The sequence below is a fragment of the Hyposmocoma kahamanoa genome, unplaced genomic scaffold (assembly GCF_003589595.1).
Source record: "Hyposmocoma kahamanoa isolate Upper Pololo Valley unplaced genomic scaffold, ASM358959v1 76, whole genome shotgun sequence".
Taxonomy (NCBI): domain Eukaryota; kingdom Metazoa; phylum Arthropoda; class Insecta; order Lepidoptera; family Cosmopterigidae; genus Hyposmocoma; species Hyposmocoma kahamanoa.
In genome coordinates, this window is record NW_020653900.1 from 4,782,187 (window position 1) to 4,800,428 (window position 18,242).

An 18,242-nucleotide genomic window follows, 5' to 3' on the forward strand; every position below is an offset into this window, starting at 1 on the left:
TACTTCATTGGTTTAACAAAACAGTTGAAAAGGACCACAAATGGTCCTACAAAAGAGTGTAACTTATATTTTTATGAAAATCGGTTGTATAAAATACTTGATGTAAATATTTTAAAAGATAACAAAATATAAAAGAAGAAACTATAGACAAAAGTAAAAGAGTGCTGTCGCGCACCTTATATTACATAATCAAATCTGATACTATTAGTGACGTCACGGTTTTTATTTCACCGATGCCCCGGTTTTTCCTGCTCTTTGAACACTATTACTACCATTATCACTTTGACTAGTCGTTGACTAAAAACGGTTATACAAGTTATGTAATGGTATTTGTGGCCGTTCAAAGATTTCTTCTTTCAGTTCATTCTCGGCGGGTCTGGAAAGTACAAAAATAATGTAGTGTTATTTTCTCCTTTATGTTATATCTACAAATTTTAGTGTGTCCAAAAAACAGTAAACATTTTAAAAAAGGGTTGTAGTTCAATTTACATTTTTGCATATTTGCCCAAATGTTGATGATAAAATGTCTAGTCTATAATCCTAATACATAACTACAATCCTATTCAAAAACTTTCATAGTTTTCTAGAATAGTGGCCTACCACAAAAACACCTAATTAAGATGGCTTAAAAAAAATTCGTTCACCTGGCGCTCAAAACCGTATCATAAATGCCGTCCAAGGTAGTCACGTGATTATTTAGACAATGGAAAGCTGTCTTGTTCAATTTTACCAAATACCAAATTTTATTGTATATATATGTATTCATACGCCTATGTAATATTTCAAATAACTATTTCGATATAAAATACGTAATTTTTAAGTTATTGAATGTCACGAAGTTTGACCACTATGATATTCAATTATTTTCTGAAATTACTCCACTAGTTTTTTACAATGATTAATACCAAGAAAACACTTAGAAAAAAATCCTTTGACCTGGCAGGATTCAAACCAGCGTCTTTCAGCAATCCGTGCCAGACGCTTTGTCAACAAAGCCACGGTACGAACTAGCGGACCTTACAGCATATAGGACGGGAGGCTCTATTAGCGTTATTTCACGAACAAAACTTTCTGCCGCTTTTTGAGGGGCGGAGGGCTAGTACTACAAGCAAACAGGTGCACTCAAATGCATAATTGAATTGTGTCCCTATGGTCTCACACAAACAAAAGTCTACAACACTAGCATATTTTTACAAATACACAGCTAAAACACACATTCATGTCATGTCCGTACACAGAACAGGCCTATAAAAATAAATCGATTCTCATGAATATACTAGAGGCGGAAAGTTATCGACGTGACGGTGTCGATATGTATTACGTACTGGTTAATCATGTATATGAAAAACGTAATTCCACCCTTGGCTTGATTGGATGTAGTGAATTTCTTTTTCCAATTTTGTGTGTAGTGTAACAGTGGTATTGCTTTACTTGTATTTGCCAGTGGAGATTGCCCATTGACTTACCAAGAAATAGATGATAATAAATATAATCCAGAGTCTAATCCAAAAACCGCGAAAAAATTTCCGTACTTTTTTTTTTCATTTTATAGCTTTTCGCGGTCAGCGTTGGAGCCAATGACAAGCGTGGCCGGAGTTAACCTCTACAAACGTAGTGACATGTATGGAAATATTAAAAAAACTACAACATTAATTTAAACTGTAAAATCATTGCAGTATTGCTTAATTTTGTTTGCCACAATTTAAAGGCCCAAAAATTATCCATGTTCAGCTTCTACTGGAAATAATAAAATGCACCATATTTAGCTTATAGTCAAAACTACTTGAACACAAGAGTTATAGAGTAGTCTTAATATCAATATTAATTAATTTTATAGTATTATGTTGAATTTTATACGAATTCACTTCAAGCAATAAGAGTTGTGCAGATATATAGGTACATACAAATATTTTAAATGTGAAAATAGCTGTGTCACTATGTTAGTAGTTATGACGTGCTGTAAGAAATGTATCGATGATTCGAATTTCTAGATTCCAACTAGAAGTAAACTCAAAGTTTCATAATCTCGAAAACCGATTTATAACAAAACCGCTTTGCTTTCAGGGGATTTTGGTTGCTTATCACAAAGAAAAGGTTAAGTTTGTTTGTTTTGTAATATTCCTAAAATAACCTAAAAAAGTACATTTGGGATTACAAAAATTCGAGCAAACATTATTACTTCGGGCAAATGTATTTTCGGACTTCTGATTGATAACTTCAAATAGTAAAACGAATACAACAATATTTTGTTACTAATTTATTACTAACATTTAATAAAAAGTCATTTTAAAAATAAGATTCACAATAAATCAACTCTATAGTTTCTTTGTTCTAAATCTAAATATTTCAATCGCTTGTGGTTCGAAAATTGAAATTGACGTAACGGGTCTCTTTTTGTCTTTTGCGCATGTCTTATGTAGGATAAGGACAGTTAGTTATTTGATTATTTTTATTGCTTTTGTAATTTATGTGTATTATATATATGTACTCGTATATGTACTTTTTATTTTTATTTTTTTCTGACAGTACGGCATGATTTATGATGTTTTATATTAAACAATTACAATTTATTTTTATTATAATTTATTACATTATTATTTAATATACAATACGATGGAGAAATCAATTTGAATAAACTTCTTTATATAATCTGTCGATAAAAATAGGAGCTAAAAGAGCGCGTCGCTTCTCTATAATGAAAAAACAGCGTCTATGAAGTACTGCATTTTTTTGTCTATAGTTGCCTGTTAGTAAATAGGGAACTTCATAAACATGTTTAAGTCAAATGTTCGATTATTTTCAAGTATTTTTTATGTAATTAATAAATTGAATCAATGTGATCATTGTGAAAAAATGTCATAAAATAGAAAATTAGCAATTAATGTAAAAAATAGGCTTGTGAATGGAATGTAATTCCACCCTTGGCTAGACTGGATGCAGCAGAGATTTTTTGCAAGTTTGTACAGCGCAAGACGACATGTTTGGTGGAGTACTTGAAGCGGTGAATTCGATAATGGAAATGAAAAAAAAAATCGATTTGAAAGTAGTGTATAAACACTCGCACAATAATGTGCGATAGTTGTTTTGTGCTTGTACCTGGACAGAGGGGATTGCCTATCGATGACGCCTCCAGTCCTATATGCTCTATGTAGCGGACCTTACGAATTTTTTTACATGCTTGTTGAAGGTTTTTATTTTTTAAATCTTTTTGCATTTGCGCCATCTATGAGAAATCTATGAAAATATTTCGTCACCCAGTTAGATAGCTTTACAGCTATCAGCCCTGGCTAGAGATGTCGCTATTAACTCTAATAATTTTTTTTATTGAATTGATATTCAATTATTTTTTTGTAAAATTACTTAGAAAAAATTACTTCGACCCGGATAATTTGGACGTTGAGTTAAGCAAAAAGGATTCAATCCACAAAATTATCAAAAAATTAGTTATATGTACCAACGGTTCCTAAAGTCTAATCTCAGATCAGCAAAAAAAAATTCGACGTATAAATATAAATAAATATGTCTGGAGTTACATGACATTATAAGTTTTCAAAATAAAACAAGAGTGAGAAACATTTTTAAACTTCAAACTACCATATCTCGAAATATATCCAGTCAATGTGCATTGGATCCTTTTTGTTGTCCTACGTTCATTTAATAAAGTTATCGATTAATTTCTTGCGTAGAATCTTTAAAATCTTTAAGTCTCCCTCCTGAAAAGTAGTAATTTTACAGATGTGGCCTCTTATTATAATAGAGTGCAATTTGTATATTTATTTACCCATCAGGATGATGTTTCCATGAAATTCTTCGCTCAATGATATCGAATCCCCTTTCAGCTGGAGCCATGTTGCAAACATCTTTTTGTTTTCGGCGTCTGAAAGAGTCAAATTGCTAGATATGCCAAAATATCGTAGAATGCTACAGCACATACATTGACTGCCTCCGTGGCCGTACGGTTACCGTGCTGGGTTGCCACGCAGAGTCCTGGGTTCAATTCCCGGGCTGGGAGAAATATTTCATGGCCTACATTCATTTCCCTCGTGAGTTTGGGTGTAATTTGTGGTTGTTTATGTGTGTGTCCTTGGCTTAGCACTGTACTTTCACAGTTTGCTTGTATTCCGAAATTTCGTATAACGCCAAAGCAGGATCGGTGCCCTCACTTAAGTATTCACTATTTGTAGTACGTACAATACAAATAGTGGATACCTAAGTGAGGGTATCGACTGTACCAATTAAACTGAAGCAAATCTCATGTTTTGTTTCCCTACCGAAACACAAATAAGGCAACGATAATGAGCAGGGATCGGAATAGGTAGAGTTTTTTTTACCTAAACTTCAAGGAACATAGACGGAAAATGGAGATTGCCTTATTACAATATTTTTTAGGTCCTGGACCTTTTCGGATTCGGGAAATCACATAAGAATTTTAAAAATTGACGTCATTGGGTGTCCCCAATTACGTCAAGGTCTTGTCTAAGTGCTTCCCCCCCGTAAAAAAAAAAAAAAAAAAGGTACACTATATTTATCTTAACTTTGCGACGCACAGTGGGTCGGATCTGCGAAATTGCGGACATTGGATTTTTTCCACGATACTTCTCTAAAAAAAATGCCAGTCGAGAGATCCTATTGTCCTAATTAAATACTGCCATATCACATTTTGCCATAAATCTAATAGTTTAGTAGGAAAAAAAAAAATGTGTATTTTTACTTTTTACGTCTATTGTGATTGCAAGACTGGATCGACTAACACTTTGTAACGATGGGACACCAAAGGTATGGTCCAATACAAAAAATACACATTTTATTTTAATTACGTCAATTTTTAAAGTACTTAAGTGATTTCCCGAATCCCGAACAGGTCCAGGACCTAAAAAATATTGTCCTAATGCAGTTTCCAATTTCTGTCTATGTTCCTCGAACTTTAGGTGAAAAATTTCTACCTATTTCGATCCCGATAATGAGTGATCACAGGTTTGAGAGGCTAGACAAACAATATACCTGGCAAGAGATGTTACCTTACCACCTTACCTATTTCTGTCGCGAACGAGTAATGTGGGGTAAGCGTGATGGTAAGGTTACAGGCACGTGGTACTTGTCAACTTATGTCTCAGGGCGATGGGCGCAGTGGTAGTGCGCCTCGGATGTTTGCGATTTAAAACTCTGATTTGCATTATAAGTGTTATGGACAGGCGTGTCGCTTACCACCAGGCGCACGATTTGTTTTTCCCGTCATAAAAAAATTTAAAAATAACTAGCTAATCAAACTTAACCGCCCAAGACCCCACCGTTTGCATCAAAATGTTCATAATATGCGGAAGTGTTTCAGACCCGGATAATATTACTCCCATGATCACTTAAAAGCCTAGTGTGAGTGGTCCTCAACTCAACTCTGAGTGGCCCTGCAACATTTAGGAAAGGCGTGTCGCTTACCACCAGGTGCACGAATTATTCGTCTCGCCACTTGGTATCATAAATAAGTCATGTTACTTACGAGTCGTCGTCATCAGTATCATGCTCGTGCTCTGTGTTATCATCGATTACGCATTGTAAGAACTGCCCATTGCATTGTGTGCTCGTGTAAAGGTATGGACCGATACATTCTAACTCGTGGGATATCCGGAATACCGAGGCGACCCCGATCAGCACTTCGTGAGCACCAATCCACGTTACCAATGGACCGCCATGATCGTTCTATAAGCCAATTTAAAAACTGGTCAATATGCAGATAGCCGGTTTTTAAGGTGTTTGTTGCCTCCTAAATTGGTTGACTTCTAAATATATATATATAACGCTCCCGCGATCGCTTCTGTGTGGCCTGAGCGTAAGGGTGGCAAACTATGGAACTGAAATATATGGAAAAACTTGGCACATAGATGTAATTCCACGAAATTTTGAGATCGGCTTTATATTATTACAAAAAAGTTATGTTACTTATGTATGTCAATGAATATATATGTCTGAACGACAGCGTTTGTACAATTACTTATAGTGTTGGATTTCATATTTTCTTTTTTTTGTATTGGACATTTATCAAAAATGATATAGGGTAGACCTTAGCACTAGCGAGGACTTCCTTCCTTTGTATCCTCCATCCTCCTCCAACATGCGCACTTTGCTGCTGTCGTCTCTTTCACTGGTCAATGAGTTGGCAACAAAAAAAAGACGATAGTCGAACCTATGACACTGAACTGTGTGCTTCAAAAAATGGCTAACTAGCGCGATTGTGTTTTCAATAGTCTATTTTTCGCAATACACTGTGCTCAGTAGTGAACCTGAGGACTTTTCTTCCTGTGGCGACCGTATCCAGGCTGAATAGGTGCCAGCAGCGCAATGAAAGAAAAGGCGAATTCGATCATTTTCCCTGTTCTTCGACATTTATTTATTTATTTATTTATTTATTTATTTATTATAATAATTACATAATAAGTTCACAGCATGAGCCAAAACACTTATATGCTAGTCAAAGAAATGTAATAATAATAATTTATATAATACAATTTATATTATTATTCTGCTTTACATAAATATTCATTTAGGAATAATACGACATATTTGAAAAATTGCTTCGAACTGTCTCCGAATACGTCGGCACGCGACTGCAGTGCGAGCAATTGGTTAAGCAAAGAGGTCGCCCTAACCGTGGGTGCATGTGCGCCGCTGCAGGTGCGCGACGGAAGAGTCGCGAATAACGGACGTACGCGCCTCTGCAGCGTGGCACCACCACCACGCAGATATCGGTCTGGGACAAACAGACCCATACGAGACACAACTGTCAAGTTGTCAACCCCACCGTTCAAAACCGCATGGTAATGCATTATGAGCATTAGTTTACGCCTCAGTACAAGGCTGTCAAATCCGGTCATTCCAAATACGAACATAGAAGGGAACAGATACGGATAAACATTGTACAACTTTTTATAAATAAATCTTGCAAACTTTCGCTGAATCTTTTCTATCATTTCGATATATATAGACTCGCGAGGATCCCATACAATCGCTCCGAATTCTAACACACTGCGTACGTATGCGTTATACAGGATCAATGCTACTTTTGAGTCAGCAAAAGCATAAGACGTTCTCATAATAAACCCCAGAGTTCGGTGTGCTTTCTTACAAATTGTTAGAATATGGTCTTTAAAAGTGAACCGCGAATTCAGGGTCAAACCAAGATCCCTGATCTCAGTTACACGATTGATCGGATTGCCGCCTATGTAATAGGGAGAAGCGTATATTGCTTTTCTTGTGAAACTAATGACCTTGCACTTAGACTGATTAAACTGAAGTCGGTTCATTAGTGCCCACTGTTCCACGGCTTTGATATCATCTTGCAACCTAACGCTATCCTCGGGTCCTTCTACATCGATGTAAAGTTTAAGATCGTCAGCAAAAAGTAAGCACTTTGAATGTTGAACCACTGTAGGCAGGTCATTGATCATAATCAGAAATTGTGTAGGTCCCAAGGTACTCCCCTGACTAACTCCTGATAGAGTAAAGTAAGGCTCCGAACGATACCCGCCAATCTGAACATATTGCCTTCTATTTCTGAGGTAACTAGCAAAAAAATTTATAAGTTTAGGGTTAAATCCAATTTCCGCAAATTTTGAGAGTAATATGTCATTGTCTACCAAATCGAATGCTTTTTTGAAATCGAAATATACTGTGTCCACTTGAGTTTTGTCATCTAATTTTGATAATATGTAGTCTGCGAAATTTATATGATTGGTAGTAGTAGATCGTGAAGACCGAAAACCATGTTGGCAGTCAGTGAGCAATGCATCAATTTTCCGTTTTAGGAGTGAGTCGATGATACTTTCAAACACCTTTCCGAACACCGACAGAACCGCAATTGGTCTATATGACGTGATATCCACCCTGGAAGTTTCCTTGGGTATTGGTGTCACTCTTGACACTTTCCACGCTTGGGGGTAGTGGGAGTTTTCAAGAGCTGCGTTATATAAATGCATTAACGGAACCTCAAGAGCAGAGATGCAATCCCTAACCATGAAAGGCGGTATTAAGTCTGGTCCTGGAGAGGCACGGGCCTTCAGTTTTCTAACATACTACTATTTACTGGTTCCAGTCCTTAGAGGAAGCTACTTGCAAGTGCAATTACTCGTAGTACAAGTAACCTTAATGTAATTAAAAATCGCAAAAATACAGTCCACTACTTATCGGTATTATACATTTTCATTTCGCACCACCATAATGTTTGATGGAAATCAGTGCAATCGGTACATACTAGGCTCTTTAGATCAATTATCATCACCGTTTGTAAAAATAGCAATCGTAAACAGAATTTACCTGGCATATTCCATGTCGTCGTGTTATACGTGTGTTGTTCGGAATAGATCGCCGAAAGTCTACATAGACATCGTCAAAGTCGTAAATAGACGGAATTGGAATCGGTGGTGGTGGTGGTCCTAATCTTTCTAATTTACACTAGAAAAAAAAAATGTAGCTCATTATCTACAACAATTTCTGTCAACTGTCACCGTATCTATTTCGTGTCGCTTACCACCAAATATACCCACGACGTGTTCGTTCTGTCACTTGGTATCATATAATAAAATAGAATTGTTATCTGATATTATGTCTTTATTCAATTTTTTTTTATATTAAATGACCGCTACCTAACCCTGCAGCAAAGATGAGAGAAGAAAGTAGGTCGAGCTCGCCCAATAGATGCCCATTTATTTGCATCGTAAATACATACGGGTTGTGTAAAAACGTAAATACTTTGTTAAGGGATTAGAATAGAAATAAAATAGAAAAACATTTACAATATAATATTTAGTAGCAGCTCCTTGTGTTTGTCCAAGGAAGTACCTTACCTATTTCTGCCGCCAAGCAGTAATGTCAGCATTACAGCGTTCCGGTTTTGAAGGGTAAGGGTGCTGGTGAAATTACAGGCATAAGGGACTTGTCAACTTATGTCGCAGGGTGACGGGCGCAGTGGCAGTGACCCTCAGATCTTTTAGATTTAAAGCTCTGAGTGGCACTGCAACTGTTATGGACAGGCACGTAGCTTACCATTAGTCGCAGGACTTTTTTATCCCTGTCACTTGATATTATAAAATAAAAAAATACAAAGATACAAAAAAGAGATTAATTATAATCAGAAACATACGTCCGTCACTCATTTGAGATTGTTGTACTTACTCTTCCTGCTTTCTTGTCGTTGTCTGAACAACCATCTACGTTTGATTTCTCTGTGACTATCAGGTGACCTTGATCGTCAATATTTCCTTTCGCTAACGTGCAAATCATGTACTTATCAATAGTGGCTTGAAGATCGGTCAAGTTGCGATAGTACTTTTTACATTGCGTTTTATTTTGTATCAAGGTCGATGCATATTGTAGCAATTTTTCATTGTGATCTGTTGGATCGCTTGGCTGTGGATTGTTTAAATACATTTTAGTATGCATAAACTGGCGCAGACAACAATCGTCAAATTTTGTGAAACGTATCTAATATTATAGTCGTATGATTTCTCCATGCACCCCATCATAAGCACCTACTAGTTAGTGCCTCTACCATTAGTTTACTGTGACAGTAATCGCTAGCGACCGCGTAAATTACTTCACAATTTTGTATCGCAAATTATACAGCGCCTCTAGCGGTTACGAGATGAAGTAATATTTTATATACAAATATTTTACGTCGTCGCTAGCGAGAACTGTCACAGTAAACTCATGGTAGAGGCAATGTACCCTGTTCATGGGAAGTAACTAATCTAAAGGCGTCTTTTATAAACGATTTTTGAAAATTCATGAATTGTTTATAAAGACAATGCATTGTAAATGTATCTATTTATTTATTTAAAATGCAAGTCACAGCAATACAAGTTCCATTGGCGCTTATTGCTATGACACCCCGCAGGGGTGTGGTACGTAGTCGCTACTTTAGGGATTACATTATTTTACACATTACAAAACATAATAATAAAAACAAATACAATTTAGATTAAAATAACATGTCGATTATCTATCATCAGTCAAATACATAAAATAACAAAAAAAAAACTTAATTTAATTAAATAACTATCTACATAAGTTTGTCAATATAAAATTAATTTAAATTATAATAGCATTTGTCTAATACTAGATATGTGTTTAAATTCTACACTTTATGCATCAGTATGCAGTCGATTAGAACAGCGACAGATACATAAATTATGAAAATACTATTAACTGTAGAATCTATATCAGCCCAGTATATCAGACGCAGGACAAGGACTTCACCGGGTTTGCAAATACAAATATCCCGGCACATAGCTACTGAAGACTAGTACAGTGAAACTGAAATTAAAACCCGCAATGAATTTGCCAGGAGAGCCTTTAATACTATGAGGAAAGTATTATGCATTATCTTAATGTTCCTCTGCGCACTCGACTTCTTCAGTGTTACATCTGGCCAATATTTCTATACGGATGTGATCTTGGACAATAAAAGAGTACCTTAAAGAAAACGTATTGAAGCATTTGAAATGTGGGCCTAAAGAAGAATGATGCAGTTATCATGGATTCTGAAAGTCACCAATGACGAAGTTCTTTGACTAGTTGGAAACTTGTTGTTGGACTAGTTGGAAGCGTAAACTTTTGCAGACCATCAAACAGCGACAAGTTGCATATCTAGATACTTAGGCATGACAGATACGAGCTTCTGCAACTGATAATGATGGAAAAAGTTACTGGTAAAAGGAAAACGGGTAATAGAACAAAAGATGAGGAACATACGAGAGTGAACTGAGATAGCGGGTGCCGCCCAACTCGCCAAAAATAAAGATAAATATGCTGAGCGGACTGCCAACCTTCACTAGTTGGAGAGGCGCCTAAAGTAGAAGTTGAATCTAAGTGTCTTGCTGTTCCTATAAGTATATTGTAAATGAACGATCAGATTTGCCTTTTTGAAAATGAGTAAGCCTCAGCTGAATAGTAGAAGCAAGTAGCACCATGTTTGTAGCAATAGAGCTCTTTGTGAAGGAGTTAATGCAGGCAAATACTGCTGCCGTACTTATTTTTGCTGCCAAGCAATTATGTGAGTATTACTGCATTCTAGTTTAGAAGGGTAAGGGGGCTGGTGAAATTAAATTACGTTTCTTTCCAGCAGGGAAAATGTTAACAATTTCAAAAATTAAAGAACTGGCGTGGTGTACGTAAATATGCATACATTAAGATGTATGCATATTTTGGCTTACTCTACAGTTGCTATCACGACCCTGCTATTTGCTCCGGAACCAAGTGCATCATTAAAATCTGATAGTGAAATTTGTACATCTTTATGAAAATGATAATGAATATATTTTACTAACCTCACGCCATTTCGACGAATGCCCCCAGCCGAGGACTAAGGCATCAGTTCCAGGATTTTGAAATTTGGCCTCGTAGTTGATATATATTCTGTCTGGAATCCATATTTCATTCTCAGGTAAGTGCTTGCACTCGGGTGTGGGTATGGTTAAAGAGAAATTGTATGGCGATTCCACTTTTACTGCAGCAATGTCTATATACGACCACTTTTCTATGTTGTCATAGGAGAACTCGTACGCTGCAATACACACTTATCATGTGTACATTATAGTCGAAAACGAAAACATAGTTTCTTCTTCCATCCATGTTAAAATTATGTCTTACAACTGTCGCTTTGAGATCACGTCATTTGCCATCACTTTGTACTTAGTGGTGATCTGGTCTGGCTATGACGACGAAAATTCTTTATAATGTAGAAGTAACCACTTACATTTTGGTACACAACTCAAAACGACCCGTTTCGCGAGCGCTCTAGTACATTTGTCCTCAGCAAGTCTTCCTGTGTTAACGTAATGAACAGTGCCAGCTACGGCGTACATAAATTGCACATCTTCAACGCAAGCTGCTGATGTCACTATGAAAGATGGACTTACTATTGCACCCCCACAAATCCAAGCGTCATATTTTTGGGGTGAACGTCCTGCTTTTAGAAGGTATGCCTGAGAAATTAAATTATTATGTTATCTCAATAAAGACCACGTTTCAGTTTTTGGGCAGAGCTGGGCAAGGCAGAAATAAAGGTTAAGGGAGTGATCGAGACTTGGAAAAGAAAAATGAAAATTCAAAGTATTAAATTCCGAAATAGTATCAAAATCATGAATCAATGATAAATATTTGTTTGAGACATTCATGTAGAGGTTATCAGAAGGTGAGGCTTGTTTTCCAATTCCATTTCTCAGATCTAAATTTCCAAACTTTAGCTGGTTCCTCATTTTCGACAGACTTATGAATGTGTTTGTATTGTGCGTTCCTATACGCCTTATTACAGTGATTGAGTATTTTTACAAAGGAGAATGCCAAGATATCCTACTGTATTCGGCCAGATCCAACAGAGATGGGTCATATAGTCGGGGATAGTGCAATTACGCGTAACTAGCATTTGATTATGAGTGTCCATTTTGGTAATTTAGTAAAATATGATTCCGATATTAAATCAAATCCGCGTAAATGTCGTGGCAACCAGATTAGCGTGATTTATGGGAAACTATTGCTACCAGTCCGTAGACAACATAAATTAATACTTACTGTGCAAAACGAAAGTCGTAGCCATTGAAATAACAAAGCAATAACGTTAAACTTCTCCTGTGAAATTTGGTTTGGTGCAGATACGCGCTTTTTGTACCAATATTGCATACGCGGATTTGCTCTTTTCCCGACAACATTGCTTGATTAGATATTAAAGTTAGTTTTTTCTAAAAGTACGCCAAAAACAAGTAACACTTCTATAAAGATAGCACTTGCACGTGTATTCAATCTGAGTAACTAAATTAGAACTAACCTATTAATATTTCAATTGATGGGTTCTGGCCTATTTGTCTTTCAGATGACACAACTTTTCAAGGTTTAGCATACTTACCTACTGAAATAGTGAGTTACATACGTGGTGTAAAAATATCGGAGCGGAGACAAATTGTTACTCGTGACGAATAGTCGCATGCGCATGACATTTGAGTTAAGAAGTTTTTTTAATATAATATCAAGTGACGGGACGAACAAGTCGTGCGCCTGATGGTAAGCTACACGTCTGTCCATAACACTTGCAGTGCCACTCAGAGCTGTAAATCGCAAAGATCTGAGAGGCACTGTCACTGTGCCCATTACCCTGAGACGTAGGTAGGCAAGTTTCATGTGCCTGTAATTTCACCAGCACCATTACCCTTCAAGACCGGAACACAGTAATGCTGACATTACTGCTTAGTGGTAGAAATAGGTAAGGTGGCAGCACTTCCCTGGACGAACCCTTTCACAAGGAGCTCTACTGCTACTAAAAAAGTTATGTTATGTCAGACAAGTGTTGCCAACCATACAGCAATATATGATTTTCCCTAATGTAATCGATAATTGAACGATTTTTTTTAATAAACAAAAATGTTTTATTTACGATTAAGGTTCTTACCTATGTCCTAAATAGTATTACATATTGTTGAAATTTGACATGAAAGTTGGATTTGTAGTGTAATTAAAGAATCTATAAGATTTTATTCTGATGTTGGCAACATTTTATTTGTAACTTTTGTAGTTTCATGTATTTAGTGATGAAATTACTATTTTTACACTAATATTAATAATGAGGTTCTATAAGTTTAGTTTATAACATAAATCTAGATTCAAACTAGAATTTATATTATTGTAGAAAGTATGGCGAACGATACTTGATTTTGGCGGGTTTTGGCATTCTCCTTTGTCCCGGTGGTAGGCCTAAACGTATATTTGGCTTTGGTCGCAGCTTTTTGTTTAGAAATGCGCTTTGCTTCTCCAATGAGCCAAGACGAGGGATGATGCGTCAATTTGAAAGGGTTGTTACGCACAGCTGGCACTGCTTAAGCATGTCCGGTAGATTGTAATGTAACCTGGATAGTCCTGGAGAGTGAAGAGTCGACATTATGAACTTTTCCATAGAAATCTGTGTGATGCATGTTTATAAACACGTTACATCGTTAAACGTATTTACGAAACTGTTGTATTTGTGATTTAGTACGATGAGAGATAGCACGTCTGTTCGCTTCGGGAGTTAGGTAGAGAGAGAGAGAGAGAGAGAGAGAGAGAGAGAGTGACGACGGAACGAAACAAAGTGAGGATGACGAGGCAAAGGAATTAAAGAATGATTCAAAATTTGAAAATAAGTGGCCAGGAATCAGAGAAAAGGTGATAAAAAGATGGGATGACGAAGAAGGAAGTCGCATCGTTACAAATTTAACCGCATGTAAAGGCGCATGCACATCGTATAAACGTATAAAGTTACAGTCAAAGGTTTCCAGTATCTCTTGAGACTTAAAGCATATAAGTTGCGACCAGTCAATGTTAACAGCATCACTGCCCACCCAATATCAATCGACGAGGCGAGATTAGAATTTACCATTGTTTCCAACAATGTAATTAAATTGTATTTCTGCGAACTTAGACTTATTGTTACTAAAAAATAATAACAACGCACTAAGCGTCTTTCAAGCGCAATGCATCCATTGACCTACCAACAAAGTCCACTCATTGACTTTGTTGGTAGGTCAATGGATGCATTGCGCTCAAGAAATTGACATACTCGTATATCAATACCCAGAGAAAAAACTCCTTTACATTCTCTGTTTTACAAGGCTAACAATTTAATTTTTTCGTGTTCTACTACATATGCACTTCCTGCCTTAATTTTTATTGTTAGCTAGATAGATTTATTTCTTTTTTTCCCTGAGATATAGTTTCTGTAACAATTTTGTCTTTTGTTATCTTATGGCATTTTTGGTTGTATGGAAGGTTTTCGCTTCTAATTATGTAACGTATAAATTTTTATTTAATATGTACTATTTAATGTCCTTACCATATATACTTTCGGCCCAGCTACCTTCTGACCATTTTTTATCTTGCGTTGACTATACGATACTGGAATTTGATGGTTGGTTAAAAATGTTCCTAGTCAGTATCTATTTACACATAACGAATTTGAATTAAGGCCTATTTACACGGAGAGAGTTTCACGTCTCGATGATATAATTATCAAAAGAATATAAAAAGTTAAATAAATATAAAAATATATAAAGTTTCTTCCTGTAAACATTTACGATTTTCGCTGGACTATGTGAGCGACAATCGCCTCTCTATTCACTATGGAACGTCTCTTAAACTCAACTTGAAAGCGAGAATTATATTTCAAGTATTTAAGCAGTTTCTGCTAAGAGTGTATTGCACGAGAGTGTTTTAATTATTTCTTCCAAGACGAAAATGAATAAAAACGGACACAGAACATTTTTGTGTCCTTTTGAGAACAATATCGTAGTAATCATTTAATTCAAATGGGAAATTACGTACTCAAACATAATGAACATACTCATAATGAACTTAAATGCCACATGAGAATGTATTTGTACAAGTTAAGAACTCGAAAGCAAGAATTTCTTCATTATATATATAGCAGTGTAAACATTCGCACTAGATGGGCGATAAGTTATTTGCGCATTTTGTATGACATAATTATAGGCGAGATTTTAGTTCTTGTCTGTAGATATTTGAATATCATGATACGATAATCTTATGGTGATTATTACTTGCAATAGTAGCGTACGATTTCTCGCGACAAGCGTGTGTTAAACTCTTTCCATCTAAACGGCCCTTTATTAAATAAATAAATTGTTGGCTTCACTGAAAATCAGCGTAACGAGATGTGTCTCGTTACAAATAAGCTGAGTGGAGACCTTTTTGGTACCATTTTAAATATAATACTGTTTTATTTTAAGTAAATGTTATAATAAGGTTATTTTAATTTTTGTTTTCACGTTCTATTTGTATTATGGTTACCAAATAAACAATTTTTCTTTCTTTCTTTCTTTCTTTCTATTAAGGTTCATGCCTTGTATAATACTTATGTATCATTTATTTTGTTGAAATCGATTCTGAGGAAAAGCTGCTGCTGTTCTTTATTTAGCACATGAATTTGATCAAAAGAAATTTAGAAGTCACTGACAGGAAGTTCGGAAGGGTTAGTTGAATTAAAGGCTATATTAATCAAATGGAGTTACTTATACATGTGTTAAAATAGATGCTGACGTCAAATAAATTACAATTATAAAACAACATTGCACCTTGTGCGTTAATGCCACAGCACTTGAGCGTTCATAACAAACTTAACAAAAATGTTACACAGCGTCGACAATAATATTAAGTGTAAATTAGAACTTACTATTCACTATACAAGAAGTTAATACAAACAATATTAACGTTTTCATTTTTCCATAAAATCCTAAAATAAAATTCCAGAGAAAGTATTATGAATCTCAATTTGTTAACGTTACAGACGAGTGCTTAACTAAATTGACGAAACTCGTAAAGATAATTTGTTTGACTCTTTTAGCCGACTTCAAACCGACGAAAAAGAAGGAGGTTCTCAATTCGACTGTACGTTTTTTCTTTTTTTTTTGTATGTATGTATGTTACGCGATAACTCCAGTATTTGTGAACCGATTTTAATGATTCTTTTTTTTTTTGGGAAGAGGGTACCTCCATAATGATCTCATTTAATTTTGAAGAAAATCGTTCACCTCCAAGGGTGGCTGTTCACGCATGAAGATTGATTTTTAAAAATAGCGCCTAAATTTTATTATAAGGAGCAGTTATTTTAATGGTTGATTTTGCTATTCTCCAATTCAAGGCGTTTTTCTCTTTCAATATTATTAACTGCCTCTGTGGCTGAACGGTTATCATGCCGGACTGCCACGCAGAGGTCCCAGGTTCGATTCCCGGGCCGGGAGAAATATTTGTAAGGCCTACATTTATTTCTCTCGTGAGTTTGGGTGTAATTTGTGGTTATCTATGTGCCTGTCCATGGCACCCGCGACACAAATTTCCCTAGTGCGGGGCTATGTTGAGTGTTGTGAGTATATATATATATATATATATATATATATATATGGCTGTATGGCGCTAATCTTTTCGTAGCAGTAGAGCTCCTTGTGAATGAGTTCGTGCAGGGAAGTTACCTATTTCTGCCGTCAAGCAGTAATGTGAACGTAACTGCGTTTCAGTTTCGAAGGGTAAGGGTGCTGGTGAAATCACAGATACATGGGACTTGTCAATTTATGTCTCAGGATGACAGGCCAGTGGCAGTGCCCCTCAGATCTTTGCGATTTAAAGCATTGAGTGGCATTGCAATTGTTATGGACAGGCATTTCGCTTACCATCAGGCACACAACTTGTTCCCGTCACTTAGTATTATATAAAAATAAACAGATTAAAAGAATTTGTGAATTCAATTTGTTTTGCTAAAACATTTGGAACACTTTAATATACTTATTAATAGTTAAACTGATGGCTTTCTTGTTTATGTAGAGCTGTAAGTGTTATGCCCAAATTTCATTATCATCAGGCACATGGGCCTTATAATCATTTTTAAATATCAACTCTCGTTTGCGTCTAAATCACAAATTAGAAAGCTGAAATAGTACAGCGCCAACAACTGATCTGTGTGTAGCTCTTCTTATATTCCAAAAATATTCTGTATTTATTGTAATAAAAATTCGGTGGTGTGGGAAAAACAGTAGAACACCTAATTACAAAACAAATGGAACGCATTTCATCGGTAATTAAATATGTAATATTTCAATTTTCGTCAATTATAGCAAGCTCAAGTTAAATTTGTCGATTTGAAGTGAAACAGTTAACGACATCCGTCAATTGTTTTGAATTCGTGCTGGCCAATCGGAGCGCAGTTGTCACCGTAATGATTTGGCAGAATAGTTTTCAAATAAAATTTAATGACACTTTGTCTCTATTTCTGGTTATATACTTGATGGCATTTGGACGCACTTTACACAGTTGTGAGATTTTTGAGATTCATCTTTTTAATTATTAATGATATCAATGATGTGCTAGACCACTGTCAAATAACCTGAATAAATCAATGGAACTGCCTAATTGCTACAACTTGTAAAAGTTACGTATTAAAGCAAAACATACATTATACAATATTAAACTTGTTTTCTATATGTCGTGGGAAAGACTATACTTTTTCCACTGGCTGTGGTCGAATAAGCACCACGAAAGATTTTTGTCTGGATACAATCAAAAATTCCTTCGAATCGAAGAGGGTAGTCGATTAATATGATTTTTTGGTGCAAATGTATTGTATTATTTTGCTTGTCTTTTTTCTACACTACAAAAGACTGTTGTAAAAGTAAAAATAAATAATATATGATTATTAGACAACATCATATATCTTGCTCTGA

The 18,242-nt window shown here is 35.8% G+C and overlaps 1 protein-coding gene across 1 annotated transcript; it reads right to left on the reverse strand.

Moving 5' to 3' along the window:
- LOC113232474 lies at positions 1 to 16,224 on the reverse strand. Its single transcript, XM_026467217.1, has 9 exons — positions 16,202 to 16,224; positions 14,846 to 14,907; positions 11,744 to 11,972; positions 11,316 to 11,551; positions 9,163 to 9,396; positions 8,305 to 8,442; positions 5,495 to 5,694; positions 3,782 to 3,877; positions 1 to 376 (listed from the first exon to the last, which is right to left on the reverse strand). The coding sequence occupies exons 2-9, from the start codon at positions 14,846 to 14,848 to the stop codon at positions 298 to 300; spliced, it is 1,215 nt and encodes a 404-aa protein (XP_026323002.1). The 5' UTR covers positions 14,849 to 14,907; positions 16,202 to 16,224; the 3' UTR covers positions 1 to 297.
- Positions 16,225 to 18,242: the final 2,018 nt, after the last annotated feature.

Bases quoted from the DNA above. Each gene is read 5' to 3' on its own strand.
- LOC113232474 (XM_026467217.1), bottom strand. The intron at 9,397-11,315 runs GTTAGTAAAATA...AACAATCCACAG, and splicing joins ATTCGTCGAAATGGCGTGAG to CCAAGCGATCCAACAGATCA. The intron at 8,443-9,162 runs GTAAGTACAACA...TTTTTTTTCTAG, and splicing joins ACGACAAGAAAGCAGGAAGA to TGTAAATTAGAAAGATTAGG.